A 14703-nucleotide genomic window follows, 5' to 3' on the forward strand; every position below is an offset into this window, starting at 1 on the left:
TCCATTATATATTAGGTTGGTTTGCCGAGTGATCAGATCTTAGATCAGATGAAATTTCCCATCATCAATCCACACTGGCCAGAGTTGATACATGGCTGAGGCCTTTGTCTTGCAGTGTAATAGAAACGGCTGCATTGGTTGATATATATATATATATATATATATATATATATATATATATATATATATATATATATATATATATATATATTTCCTCGAACCGACCAAAAGTGTTTGAATACTGTGTACTTTATGCAAGCCCCAAACGAAACTAATCCATCAAAAGTATTGATACAGTATTAATTATCTTATTTTTTTGTTCTAATAATTCATTAATTCACCAGTGATGTTGGGAAACGTAGTTCGCCGAGGCTGCTTAGGACTTGTTACCGGCGGAGGCCCCTCTGGTGCCGCGACAACAAGGTCACCCGGTAACTTTGCTGCCAGACGTAGGTGTTTTCGCACAGCAACAAGTGTGAGCGGTCCTTCTCTGTCATCAGCTGTTCAATCGGATCACACGTGAGTTCAAACTTCAAAATTGTTTGCTTGCGCAATAGTAAATATTATTGTTATTGTTGTAATTTGGTAAATTAATTTTTAAGTAGTTAGCTGACAGGGCTAGGGCTCGTTATTTATGTTGTTTGTCATGCTGTCGATTGTCAAGGCATATGACACATTCTTGTTTATGAACAGTAACCTCTACCTACCGATAGTGAAAACTGATTTTTCTTAATACCGTGTATGTCGCCTAACCCTGTCTGTAGTATTTTCTTTTTTAAAGCTTTGGTATTATTGAAAACTTTATATTGAACTTCTGTATCCGGAAAAATTACTTTTAGATTTTATATTTCTCTTGACATTTTGATTTTTATTTGTGTAGGCTAGACTTTTTTTTATTTCATTAGGGTGTTGGTTAAGGTTTGATTGGCTGTCATGTTCCTTAGCTAGTTCAGGCTAATAATCTGCGCCTATTGATAAGCTATCTCATTTGATATGAATGTTTACAAAGTTTCCCCCTTTTGTTTCTATAACACCATATTTAAATGAAAAGTAGTGTTTCTATAAGGTTGGATCACAAATTTAAGTAATGGCTATTTTCATGGCAACATTGTTTAAGAGCTCACAGGTTTCCTGACCCACTTCAAAAGGGGGAAGGTTATTTTTACTCCTGGGGGGATAATTCTAATTTATAACGAGTACTACTCTACCTAACCTAACCATTGGGTGCAGCACCCATAATAATCATAGTGTAGGTAACACAAAATTTCTGGATTATGTTCCTTTTTATTGAAATTTCCTTGTCGCATTAACTGTACAGTACATTATGTAGCTTTTGGACATGTTGTTAACCACATAGGTCAGGATTTTGTAATTACATTATATATGCCTGCACCGAGCATTGTAAAGCTTTTGAAATATGGTTGATCAGACATGTTTCATGTGTTTCTCATGGCTTTGATATCCATTTGCACAGTACCTAAAATTTGTGTTTTGGATTTGTTATAGTCTCTGTAAAATCTAAATCCTAAACCAAGACCAAACAATTTCTAATAAACATAAGGACATTAAACCATCCAAAACATGATAATATATCTGAAAAAAACTGATTTCACCAGGAAAGTATCAAAACATGTGAACTGGTCAATGTTGTTCCAATACCCTTTTGGTGGATAATGTTCGATGTTGTGATGGAGTTGATAGGAAATTAAGATCCTTACTAACCTAAAATACCCTTATTTAACATAACTTGAGGCTTGTCCACACTATTGGACATGTCCGATGGGCAAACAGTGATACAAGATCCAGTAACATGAACTAGGAGGGGTGAGTGGCAGGCATGAAATTGACATCGGAAATAAAGAAACGACGGGCATTCATGAACAGTCAGGGGCTGGGTTAAGCGTTTACAGCTGCAAATTATTGTGCTTTTTTACCTTTCTTTCCTCACTGATGATGACACTATTAAGAGATGATAGTTAAAGGAAAGTTTTGGAATTGTAATATACTGTACAAACTATTTTGCATGATTATTACTCATAAAAGCTATATAAATTTGTAGCTGATTCACATGATTTTGCTTGTAAATTTACTCTCTCTCTCTCTCTCTCTCTCTCTCTCTCTCTCTCTCTCTCTCTCTCTCTCTCTCTCTCTCTCTCTCTCTCTCTCTCTCTCTCTCTCTCTCTCTCTCTTTTCCCCAAACATGCCTTTGAATAATAGGTTCATATACAGTTTCACCTATTGCCAACTTTAGTAGTTTAAAGAAATATGACAAATTCATAGATAATTTGTATTTTTCCTGATGATACAAACCTTAGCTATTTATTTAGGGGTATTACTTTCTGCGAAGCTGAAATGACTTCATTAAAATTTAGCAAGGGTTAACTACCCACACTGCTAGTTAGTGAAGGGAAGGGGGGTTAGCTTGCTACCACTCCCACTCATACACAGGTGATTTAGCTCACTTTGCTTGGAGGTAGAACTTCAAGGGGGATAGGGCTGGCGGGCAAGTTTGTATCGTTAGGAAAAATACAAATTATCTACGAATTTGTCATTTGTTCCGTAACTGGAATAAAACCCTACGCTATTTTTTTAGGGGTGACTCACCCATTAGGAAGGGTGGACATCCCTGCCAGTCTGGCTTTTGGCTTTACCCGGGGCCTCCTTATCTGAATATGTTAGTACTCAAAATAAGGAGTCCCTGCGCCTCACTAAAACCTTGCTACACAAGGTCCGCGGCCTACGCAAGGTGTGTGTTGAGATATTTAGAAGTGTGACTGTCTAGGTAAAGTTATTCAGAGTCTTTTTGTCGGAAAAAACTGTTGTAACCAAGACTTTCCCAATACCACCTCGCCAGGATATGGGGACGCAACAGTATTAGCTTAATACTAGGTACACAAGGGAGCATGGTTTACCTGCAGTGGTTTGAAGTCAGCTTAAGCAGAGAACCCAGGATGCTACTTTCCCCAAGAGAGGGGAGGATGAAGAGAAGAATAAGAGCCAGTCAAATCTTTTTATTCATGCAGACTAAAATCGGGTAACAGTGCCCTCAACCGTCTGCTACTTGTCCAATAAGGAGCTTGAGGTATACAACCAGCTGTTGTGCAGCCACCACAGGACCAACAGAGATCGTATCGAGTTCATGTTAGTCACGTCTTGTAGGAGAAAGGTTGTGGAAGTCACCTGGAGCATTCACACCCTTGCCTGTAAAAGATATCTGCTTAGAAGGGCCAGGGGCATAGCTATGCCCCTGACATTGTGAGTCGACATGTTGGATGAGGATCTGGATTCAAGGCGTAATTGATGACTGAATCCAGCAGAGATGATGTTTTGGTGATCCTCCTTTTGTCTCTCCCAGTGCTGATGACAAGAGAAGGGATCCGAGTGGACTGTTGCCGTTCTCTTAAGGTATAGCCTCATACCTTATCCTGGGTACAATAACAGATGATCTGGATCGTCAGTTACCAAGTGGAGACTTGTGTAGGATCCGTCACCTCTGGAGACTGTGTCTGGCGACATACTCGGGGACGAAACTGAACGTTGCCTTTCACCCTTCTCATTAATGTGCGATGTCAAAAGAGACACCATGAAGTTCCTTGACTCGTATGGCCACTGTCAAAGTGTGTAGGAACACTGTCTTCTAAACCAGGTGAAAATTTGTTGCCTGGTGAAGTGTAACATAAGATCTCCCTAGAGACCGGAGAACTTGAACCATGTTCCGAGATGAAGGTCTCAGTTCCAACTGGGAAAATTTAAGTTGTAAGTCCGTATGAGTTAGGAAAGATCTAGCAATGAGAGCATGTCGTTCCCTTTCAGTTTGAAGGTGAGGCTCAAGGTTGAGTGATCGTCTTTACCTGTTGAAACTGAAAAGGGGGGCCTTTTCCTCTTGCATATACTCGAGGATTCCGCTATTGCTGGAATAGAGGTATTGGCTGGAGAGATACACTTTCCCATGACACCAACCACAGAAGACGTTATACTGCCTGGTAGACTGATGCTGAGGAATTCCTCAGATATCTAGACAACCTGGCGAGGCTCAAGGTTAAGTGATCGTCTTTACCTGTTGAAATTGAAAAGGGGGGTCCTTTCCTCTTGCATATACTCGAGGATTCCACTATTGCTGAAATAGAGGTATTGGGTGGTGAGATACGCTTTCCCAAGACACCAACCACAGAAGACGTTATACTGCCTGATTGACTGATGCTGAGGAATTCCTCAGATATCTAGACAACCTTTTCGCAACTTATTGCGAAAAGCCTCTGTGAGAGAGCAGGTACTGGGTAGTCTCCAGGCGTACAATCATAGCAAAGCTATAGCTTGTGGTAGATGTCTGTGATGTGGAGAGGGTTCTCTTGGAGGCTCTATCAGGAGCTGCAGAAGGTTTGGAAACCGTTCTGCGTAATGCCATGGCTGACCTATGAGAGCCCTTGAGAGGCTGACCGATGTTCTAGCCTTCGAGTACCCTTCTTCAGACAAAACAGGGACGAGACGTAAACTTCATTGTTGTACCCACCGTTGTTGGCATGGTTCTTGCCAGAGAGCCTTGGGCTCTAGGACTGGAGAGCAGAGGAAGCCTGAGGTTCAGGGGCGTTGCGAACAGATCCCTAGTTGGAGAACCCCGTAAAGTCAGGACTTTGTCGGCTACAAGGTGATCCAAAGACCATTCAGTACACCTTATCTGAGATGCTGTGGACAGATTGTTGGCGAGCACATTCCTCTAGTCTGGAATGAAGCGGGCTGATAGTGGTACCGAACGGACTTTGGCCCATCTTAGTATTTATACTACTAGATGGGAAGAGGCTGCGAGCAAGTTCCTTCTTGCTTGTCGATGTGAGAGCCTCTATGTGGTGTGTGGTGTTGTCGCTCATCACATCACTTAGGAACTGATGAGGCTGTTGAAGAACTAGAAAGTTGGCCTTCATCTCTTAAGAGATTTAAGTGAAGATACTTTCGGACTCTGTCCAGAGGGCTGAGGTTGTGTGGTGCAGCACTATGGTCCCTCCTCCCTTCTTTTGATGTGTCTAAGCACAGCATCAAGTCCGAGGGGTGGGGAAGGATGAGAAGGTTACAGTATACTATACCACTCCGTAGATTCTCGACTGACACCCATCCCTTGAGGTTTGTCCAAACATCTGGTCATATGGGGGTCAGAATGTCTGGGGGATCGAAGGCCTGATTCCAATCAGACTCGAGTCACTCTGGGCTGGGAATTCTTCTCGTTTTGAGAAAGGGTCTTGTGACTTTCTACGCCTGTCTTTGATGAGAAGGTTTTGTGGAGATTGGTGTCTAGAATCATTCCCAGATACACCATTCTGATAGGGAAGACTTCCACAGGTTTATCTTGATCACTGGATCTTGGTAAAAAGACTTCAGAAGTTCCGGTGCTAATGCAAAGTTGCCACAGAGTCTGCTAAGGTCAGTCAGTCGTACAGAAACGGAGACAGAAGCCGATCCTGTGAGACGTGGATGGGTGTAGTGGAAAGACCGAAGCACAGTGCCCAGAACTGGTGTTTCTTGTTTGTCTAGACTGAATCTTCAATCCTTCCTAGATGGATGGTTTGGGCCTGGAAGTATGAGTCCTTTAGGTCCAGCGTGCAAATGAAGACCTGAGGTCTTAGCCCTTGTCCTTTCGCATGGGAGATTGTTGACGTTGGGGTCTTGACTCGTGACGTAAAGGATGGGACACGATACCCTGTGTAAGGATTTTTCCCTGGGAGAGAACTTCTTCTACTGATAGAAGTAAGGCAACGCTTAACCTTACCATGCGCCCTGATGAGATTGATGCTATTCCTAAGAGCAGCATTAGTCTGGCGAATGTTAATCAATGGTTAACGGCTTGGTGTCGTGGTTACTGTGCAGATGGAGAGTGCTTATAAGTAGTCGCCTGTCAACAAGCCGCTGATGAGGGTTGTCGATCGTTTGCCGATCACTTTAGTGGATTGGTGTGATGGCGAACGACCAGTAGCGAGAAGTGTGTTATATGCCTTTGATTTAGGGAACCACGGGCAGAGGTTGACTAGTAAGTCCGACTTATGAACTGCGGGCAAATTGTCGATGATTGGTGAATCGGTGATCTGTGAGCCGAAGATGGTAATCGACAGGCAGATGAAGGCTGTCTGGTCAGTCAGCCAAGGAAAGCTGGCGATAAATGAGTTGGTAATCTGCTTGGAGAGCCGTAAGAGACAGCAGAATGGTTTAATGATAGTCAGTTGGTGATGGTGAGCCATTGATGATCAGCGGTCGATTGCAGACCGGTGATCGGTGAGCTAAAGATCAGCAAGCTGACGATTGGCTGGCCAGAGATCAGCAAGCTGACAATTGGCTGGTCAGAGATTAGCGAGCTGAGATCGATGATCGAAGAAAGATGAGCTGCCCATCAGGGATCTAGTGATCAGCAAGCTGATGACTAGTTATTGACTAGCAATCGGCGATTGGCACGTAAGCAATTGGAGAGACTTGAGGTCAATGATCAGAGAGAGATGAACTATAAAATGGTGATCTGGTGATCGGTGAGCTGGCGATCAGCAATCAGTGATCTAGTGATCAGTCAGTTGATGATTTCTTGTTTGCTGATAGTGGTACTGTCAAGAAAAAACTCCTTAAGAGAAAGGGACCAAGGGTTCCCTGTGAGGAGTCTCGACCGATGGTAGATGTGTTTGATTCCCCTTGGAAGATGGAATCTTTGGGATCTTGAACCCTTCTGTGAAGCCTCTTCCCTCTTTTCCCGGCAGCCATGCTGTTATACGTTTGCAGGGAGAGGAATGGGGCAATGGTGACCAGTCAAAAAGTTTTTATTCTTTTTGCCTAGTGCGCGAGTGTGCAGGAGAGTACTGGAGCGATGGCACACAGGATGATGCTGGTGCTCAGTTTCTGTTGAAGCACAGATTTCGGTGAATGCGCAGAAGAGCGCTGGAGAGCAGGCAAGCGCTGCTGTACAGGTGAGCGCTGGTTCTTTGGCATGAGCTGGCGCAATGGCGAGCATTGGATCTGCGAGCACTGGTGCGCAGGTGAGAGCTGGCGCATTGGATCTGAATCCGCAACTGCGCTGGATCTGAGAGAGCAGAAGAGCGCTGGCTCTTTGTGAAGAGCTGGCCCATTGGCGAGCACTGGATCTGAGAGCGCAAGTGTGCAGTAAGGCACTGTGTAGGGTTTTGTGCAGTCTCCCTAGAATGTGCAGGGCGGGTGTCTGGGCACGCTATTGTAGGCGAGAACTCACCTGTAGTAGTGCTGGCGAGCGGGCGGAAGGCAGCTGCCGCACGCGGGAGACTGCTGGCGCGCGCGGAAAAGTGATGGGGCGCAGGCGAACGCTGGTGTGCAGAGATCGTTGGCGTGCAGGAGAGCGCTAGCGTGTAGGACAACGATGGCGTGCGCAGAAGATTGCTGGCGCGCGTGGAAGATTTCTGCCATACGCAGATGACTGCTGGCGCGCAGGCAAACGCTGGTGTGCAGAGATCGTTGGCGCGCAGGACAACGATGGCGCATGAGCGTGATGAAGTGCAGGAAATTGGGGGCACGCAGGAGAGCATTGGTGCGCAGGTGCAGGAGAGATATGGTGCGCAGGCGCAGGAGACTGAAGTTGTGTTGCGCCGGTGATTGTAGGTTTGTTGGTGCGCTTACCAACGTTGTGCTGGTAGGTCGGCAGGTCAGCTGGTAGGACGATCAGGAACTGCGGTGTGCTCTTTGGAAGGGCGAACATCCACCGATGGAGATCGCGAACGATCCACAGAAAGTGTCCAAGGACTAGCTGCAGCGTTGTCAGGAGAAGGTCCAGGATCAGATGACGCCCATGAGGGCCGGTGGACCAGCAAGCTGACCTTCAGCAGTAGCAATCCTCCGGAGAGGAGTCTATGAGTGGCCCTTCTCGCGAACGAGAGAGGTGATCACTTTGCAGGAGAGACTTGCCTAAGACTATGCTCTGCCCCCGAAGGAATAGAGACTCAGCAAGGGGGGAGTGTAGTCTAGGCAACAGCAGTCGGAGTCGGTGAAGTGATGATGATGCAGGAAGTTCTCCCACGGAAGGGAGAAACAACCTCACACCTGGGGAGGAAAACTCTCCCTCGGAAGGGAAAGTTGTCCAACCTCCTGGTAGCGCTCTTAAGATGATCTGACGAGAGCGTTACCTGAGGAAGCGTAGCCGGAGCTAGTTCCTCGAAGATGAAGTGCTGATCAGGTGTTGCCACAGGCGTACTTCTAAGAGAAGGGATGACATCCTCTGAGGGAAGGCAGTGACAGCAGATTACCCAGGCATGTACAGAACAGCTCTGCTTCATCAGCACTCTTAGTCGAACGAAGAAAATTGCATCGCTAATTGAGGAAAAATAAAATAAATTGTAACAGAAAATTCCCTCAGGAGGAACACCTAGTCCGCGATGGGAAGAGGGACCACCGAGGGAACAAACATAAAATAAGTATTGCGCCCTCCCTTTCCCGGGCGACATCAACGGGAGAAGGGGAGCGGAGAGTAACTGTAATAAAACAAGAATTACAATTATTTAAATCGGCTAAAAATATTCTTTAATAGGAAGAACCACTGATCCTCCGAAGGGAAGTGTTCCCCACGGAGAAGCTGAAAAGTTAAAATTACCAACAATTATAACTTCACTTAAATAATTGAGAAAAACAATCGGAAGTGCAACCTAACCCACAAATGGGAAAGGTGCTCCCCCCGTTAGTACACTGTTGGAGGCCCATGAAAGGAGTTACCTTCACCCTAGGGGATGTGATCGAGTCTGAGACTCCTCTTCTCTTCAGGGGAGAAGCAGCCAAGGTTCCTTGTGGTAGGTCTGTTGGTGCCGTTGAAAGGGAGGTCAGTGACGAGCGAGATGACATGGCAGGCCCGAAGGCTTGCACTACTGCTCTGACCATGGCACCGAACCATGGCTGCTTGCTGACAGACGCACTGTCGGATAGATCCCCTAAAAGGAAAGGGACCGAAGGTTCCCCATACGGAGTCTCAACCGATAATTTTGCAGGGGTGGGTCCACCTTTGTTGATCAATTCTTCTGGATCCTGAACCCTTCTGTGGAGCCTTTCCCTTTCCCAGCGGTCGCGCTGTAATGCGTTTGCGGGGAGGGGAATGGGGCGATGGTGACCTGTCTCAATCTATTCTGAAGTTCCTTGAATCTTGAAGCCTGTAGAACCTGCTCTGAGGTTTTGTGCAATTGCACAGGAGAGCGCTGGTACGCTGGCGAGCCGGAGGGCGCTCGCTGCAGGAGAGTGATGGCACGTAGTACAACGCTACACTGGTGTGCAGGTGAGCACTGGAGAGCGCTGGCAAGCCGCAGCGTGCTGAAGTGCAGGAGAGTGCTGGCGCTCAGGCGAGTGCTGGTGTGCAGAAGAGCGTTGGCATGTAGGAGAGCGCTGATGCGCAGGAGAGCGAAGATGCGCTGGCGAGCAGGCAACCATTGGTCCTTAGACTGGCGAAAATGCGCTGGAGAGTGCCGGCGAGCAGATCTCTGGGGCATTGGAATGCGCTGATGAGCAGGCGAGTGCCGAGGCAACAATTGGCGCTGGCGACCGATAATGCTCTGGAAAGCGTTGAAGTGCTGGAGGGCGCTGACGTGATGCTGGTGAGCGCTGGTGAACTGGAGGGCGTTGGCAGGCTAGAGAGTGTTGGCGCACAGTTAAACGCTTAGGAGGTGCAGCACGAACAGACTGATGATGAACAGGAGACAGGAACGGTGAAGGCAGGTCACCAGGTTGGCTTGAAGGTTGAACTAGAATCGGGATGTGCCCTTTGGAAGGGCGAACATCCACTGACGGGGATCGCGAACGATCCACAGAAGAGTCCAGGACTGAAGTCTATGGACGAGCTGCAACGTCATCAGAAGGTCCAGGAACAAGCATAGGTCGAGAGCCGGAAGACGACTGAAGCAGAGGCTCCTCTGCGGGAGACGGCTGCAAGGATGAGGCTGAAGAGCCGAAGAGGTGCCTTTTCACCAATGGTGTAGGGCCACATCTAAGGCGAAGCGGAGCGCGAGCTCTTCGTTGAAGACGCCCTCTAGGAGCCGGAGGATCAGCAAGCTGACCTTTAGAAGCAGCAGTCCTCCACAGAGGAATCTCTATGAGTGAACTCCTCAGAGGAGAAACACTCGCAGGAGATACTGAAGAAAGACTTAAATTCCCCCTCGAAGGATGAGCAGAGACGGGGAAACAGAGTTCGCAGCAACAGTTGGAGAGTCTGAAGGTGCAGGGGCGTGGGCAGCGGCCACAGAAGACGCCACAGACACTAACGCGTTGACGCACAACAGAGTATCTAATTCCAAAGTCGACGACAGCTGCGCACTAGCAACGCGGATGATGAAGCGCAGCAAGAAATCCTTGGAGGGCGGACCCGGAAGCCCCGAGGACAACCACACTTGTACAAAAGGAGACAGAGACAAGGCCTCAACCGAGGGGAGAGGTGGGGCCGCTTCGCAACACCATCTCTTGAGGACCAGGGTTGGCCGTAAATTAAAGGGACTAAACTACTACTCGACAGTCTCCCGGAAGAGACCGAACGAGCAGGAGCTTTGGAGGAAGGTCGGAAAGTGGAAGAAGAGGTCTTCGGTTTTTCCCCTTTCGTAGAAACCTTCGAAGGAGAAATATCCCGCTTTGACTTCTTCCGCCGTCGCCCAAACCTTTCCCACTGGGAGGCAGACAACTCCCGACGCTCACTACACCTGTTACCACTATCACACTGTTGACCTCTGCAGGCAGGACATAGGGTGTGGAGATCGGTGTCCACGGCTGACATGAAGGTTGCGTAGGGCCAACCTTCGAGTCCAGGGCAAGTACGCATGTCACAGAAGTCAACACACACACACTAATAAGATAAAGGCACAAAAAAAAGTATTAATGGCAGTCCAAATAGGCGAAGGATGAAGAACGGACACGACCATACACCATCCGAGCCAAAAGCAAAGTGAGCTAAATCACCGGTTTTTGAGTGGGAGTGGTAGCAAGCTATCCCCCCCTCTCCTGCCCCACTAACTAGCAGGATGTGTAGTTAACCCTTGCTAAAATTTTAATGGCTCGTCCTTTCAGCTTCGCTAAAAGTAATAACCCCTAATAAATAGTGTAGGTTTGTATTCCAGTTACGGAACAAAGCTCAAATTTATAGGCCAAATACAATCTGATGAGTCATTATACTCTATTATACTTCTGGTAAGTATCAATTTTGTAAGTGTAATAATAGGTTTGTTCTTGTTTGGATGCTTAAAAAGTTTTTAAAAAATACCATTATGCAAACCAACCTTTTTGTCAAAGTGATCACCACTCAACAAAATCCTTTTGAAAATTTGTTGCTTTTAACTGGAATGACATTTCATTGCACATTTGAGTAAACAGCCTCCACCTGGTTGCAGAATACTCAGCTGAAATAAAAAAGAAAACTAGTACTTTGAATATTAATTTCATATTTTTGTAAACTGTTATGTAGCAAATAGTACAGTACTGTATGCAGAATTAAATATGTTCCTTTATAAGAAAATGTAAATGTTTATACTGTATTGTAGATTTTATATATTGATTCTTAGCATATTGGTCCCTTTTCTCTCACAGAATGAATGTATCACCACCAGAATGTTTGAAGAAGCCTTTGACGGTACCATCCAAATTACTGATGGGACCAGGGCCCTCCAACAGCCCTTTAAGGGTTCATTATGCCATGATGAAACCATTATTAGGACATCTTCACCCTGAGTTCTGTCAGGTAAGATAATGCTAACAACAGTATTTTACATATAAGGATTGTCATTAAAGATTTTGTAAAACTTTGCCTGTTATGTATGAACCTAACTCCTTTTGGTTCCTTTCTGTCTGATCACCAATATGATAAAGGAATTCATCTGTACCCTTTAGTTTCATGATTTTCAAGGTCATTCTACCGATGTTACCTGTCATTTGCATATCTACCATTTTTCTAATCATGTAATCTTTATTATATTTTTTATCTAACCTTTCTTTTCCATTAACATTCAATGCTATACCATTTTTATCCATTACAGGTATACAGAGCTTATTTGTGGGATTTTGTATTTTGATTTGGTTTTATGTTAATTTACAGATTATGGATGAAGTAAAAGAAGGTTTACGATACATTTTCCAAACCAAAGCAAAAGTTGTATGCTGTGTCAGTGGCACTGGTCACGCAGGAATGGAAACGACCATGTGCAATCTCTTGGAACCTGGCGATGGCATATTGATTGCTCAAAATGGTATATGGGGTGAGAGAGCAGCTGATATGGCTCGAAGACATGGTAAGTGTTCTAACGGGTTTTTATTTATGTTGCATCAAAATTATACAAAATATGTGTTAGTTATAAAGAACAATGGTTTAATTTTGGAGTGTCCACCTCCTAGAAGAGTTGCTTACCGTGGCTAAAGAGCCTCTTCTACTCGTACCAAATGGAAATTAGCCACTGATTAATTGTAGTTCAGTAGCTAACCCCTTGAGTGAAGAAGAATTTTTCATTTATCTTAGTGTTGTCAAGTGTATGAGGTGAATATGTAGGCAAAGGAAATATGAGCTGTAACCAAAGAAGGATCCAGTGTAATAGTATCTGACCAGTCAAAGGAGCCAATAACCGTAGCAGTAATCTCTCAATGGGTGGCCAGAGCCTTGACATATTACTTAGGAATATTTCTGGATGCCACAAATGCATGAACTAATGTCTTTAATGAACAAGTAAGTTTTAAACTACTGACCACTTGTGAGTTGATTGGCAATCATTTGAGTTTCAAATTACTCTTTTGTCTTCGAATTTCTAGTGTATTGTACTTTATAGTGTTAAAACGGTATATATCCATATTTATTTTGTATGTACAGTACATTACAATAGAGTGATGGTCGACTGGTAATACACTTGCAGTCAATCCAACCTAGTGCCAGCCTCTATCCCAACTCTTTCTACTGTGTATATTGTAGATATATTCTGAATTTAGGATATTATGTAATGGCCCAAGGTAGGACCATCTTGATTCTCCTATATTAGCTCCTTTAATGTTTTATTATTGCATGCTGCAACTTTTTCAATATCAAACTTACCCGATGATCATATAGCTGCATCCCTGCTGCTATATGATCATCGGGTAAGTATATTCAAAAATTTATTTTACTAAGGAAAATAACATTTTATTTGAATTGTTGGTAAGTTTTTTGGTATACTGTATAGGTTTTTGGATTTTTTATTGTCTAAAATTTTTGTTTATAAAGTTATTTATATAAAAAGTTTCTTCTCTCGTTCGTCTTTTTCATCAGCTTTTTCCATCTGAATTGTCATCCATAATTACCTTCACCAACTAAGTTGCAAAGGTTGTGTTTTGATGGGAGTGTATCTGTTTATTTGTTTGTATGCCTGTCTGTCTGTGTTTGTGATTTGCATAACTCAAAAACTAATTATTCGAATCTCATGAAATTTGGTGGGATGGTTGCCCAAGATCCAAAGACAATTTGGTTAGATTTGGAAGCGATTGGGTCACGCAAGGTCGAAAACATGTTTTTGCCATATCGCAGCAAATTTTTATCTGATTTGAATGGAACTAGTGCCAAAATGTGCATAATTAAATTGCCTATTCGTGATATACAACATTATCATCAGTTTACTTGGTGACAAAAGTCGCAGTGGGAGAGTTATGCACTCTGCCGAGTGCCTATTCTAGTTGTTTTGAGTGGTCCCATGTGTCAGCATCATACTGCCTTTCACATCTGCCAGTTCCTTGACTATAGTGCAAACTTTTTTGCTTCTACTTTACTATGCTACAGTACTTTGAAGATATTTTGAAAAGGTTTGAGGGTTGATTACCAAGAGTAGTAGGGTAGTAGGTTGGCCGTGGCACCAGCCACCCGTTGAGATACTACCGCTAGAGAGTTACGGGGTCTTTTGACTGGCCAGACAGTACTGCATTGGATTCTTCTCTCTGGTTACAGTTCAATTTCCCTTTGCCTACACACATACACACACACTGAATAGTCTGGCCTATTCTTTATATATTCTCGTCTGTCCTCATACATCTGACGATGCTGAGATTACCAAACAATTCTTCCTCACTGAAAGGGTTACTGCACTGTAATTGTTCAGTGTCTACTTTCCTCTTGGTAAGGGTAGAAGAGACTCTTTAGCTATGGTAAGCAGCTCTTCTAAGTGGAGGACACTCCAAAATCAAACCATTGTTCTCTAGTCTTGGGTAGTGCCATAGCCCCTGTACCATGGTCTTCCACTTTCTTGGGTTAGAGTTCTCTTGCTTGAGGGTACACTCGGGCACACTATTCTATCTTATTTGTATTCCTCTTGTTTAGTTAAAGTTTTTATAGTTTATATAGGAGATAATTATTTTAATGTTACCGTTGTTAAAATAAAACATTTTTCCTTTCCTCTCTGGGCTATTTTCCCTGTTGGAGTCCCTGGGCTTACAGCATCTTGGTTTTCCAACTAGGGTTGCAGCTTAGCAATTAATTATAATAATAATAATCCATCTATGGAATGAAATGGAAAGAGTGGATGGGGGGACTTGTAATTGAATATGGTGTCGATTACCTTGAAAATAGACAGAAATCTTTAAGACGGAGATAAGTTTAGACTTTGTTAGATTAAATGTATGTCTCAAAAGTACTAGATAAGGAAGTAGCAGGACAAAGATTGCTTTTGTAAGGCTTGGGAAATCTTTGGAAAGTGTATTATGTGCATAAATAAAGCCCTCAATCAGGGAATTGAATTAGTAAAACCA

At 44.3% G+C, this 14703-nt stretch overlaps 1 protein-coding gene across 2 annotated transcripts in view; it reads left to right on the forward strand.

The window, feature by feature from the left end:
* The window catches only part of Agxt (Alanine-glyoxylate aminotransferase), a 45621-nt gene that overhangs the window by 13768 nt on the left and 17150 nt on the right, over positions 1 to 14703 (forward strand). For both annotated transcript variants that reach the window (XM_068392300.1, XM_068392299.1), the window contains exons 2-4: positions 345 to 519; positions 11539 to 11689; positions 12044 to 12236. In XM_068392300.1, coding sequence (XP_068248401.1) covers positions 347 to 519; positions 11539 to 11689; positions 12044 to 12236 — 517 coding nt within the window. In that variant the 5' untranslated portion in view covers positions 345 to 346. The remainder of the gene's footprint in view (positions 1 to 344; positions 520 to 11538; positions 11690 to 12043; positions 12237 to 14703) is intronic.

This window comes from Palaemon carinicauda, chromosome 18, assembly GCF_036898095.1.
Source record: "Palaemon carinicauda isolate YSFRI2023 chromosome 18, ASM3689809v2, whole genome shotgun sequence".
Classification (NCBI taxonomy): domain Eukaryota; kingdom Metazoa; phylum Arthropoda; class Malacostraca; order Decapoda; family Palaemonidae; genus Palaemon; species Palaemon carinicauda.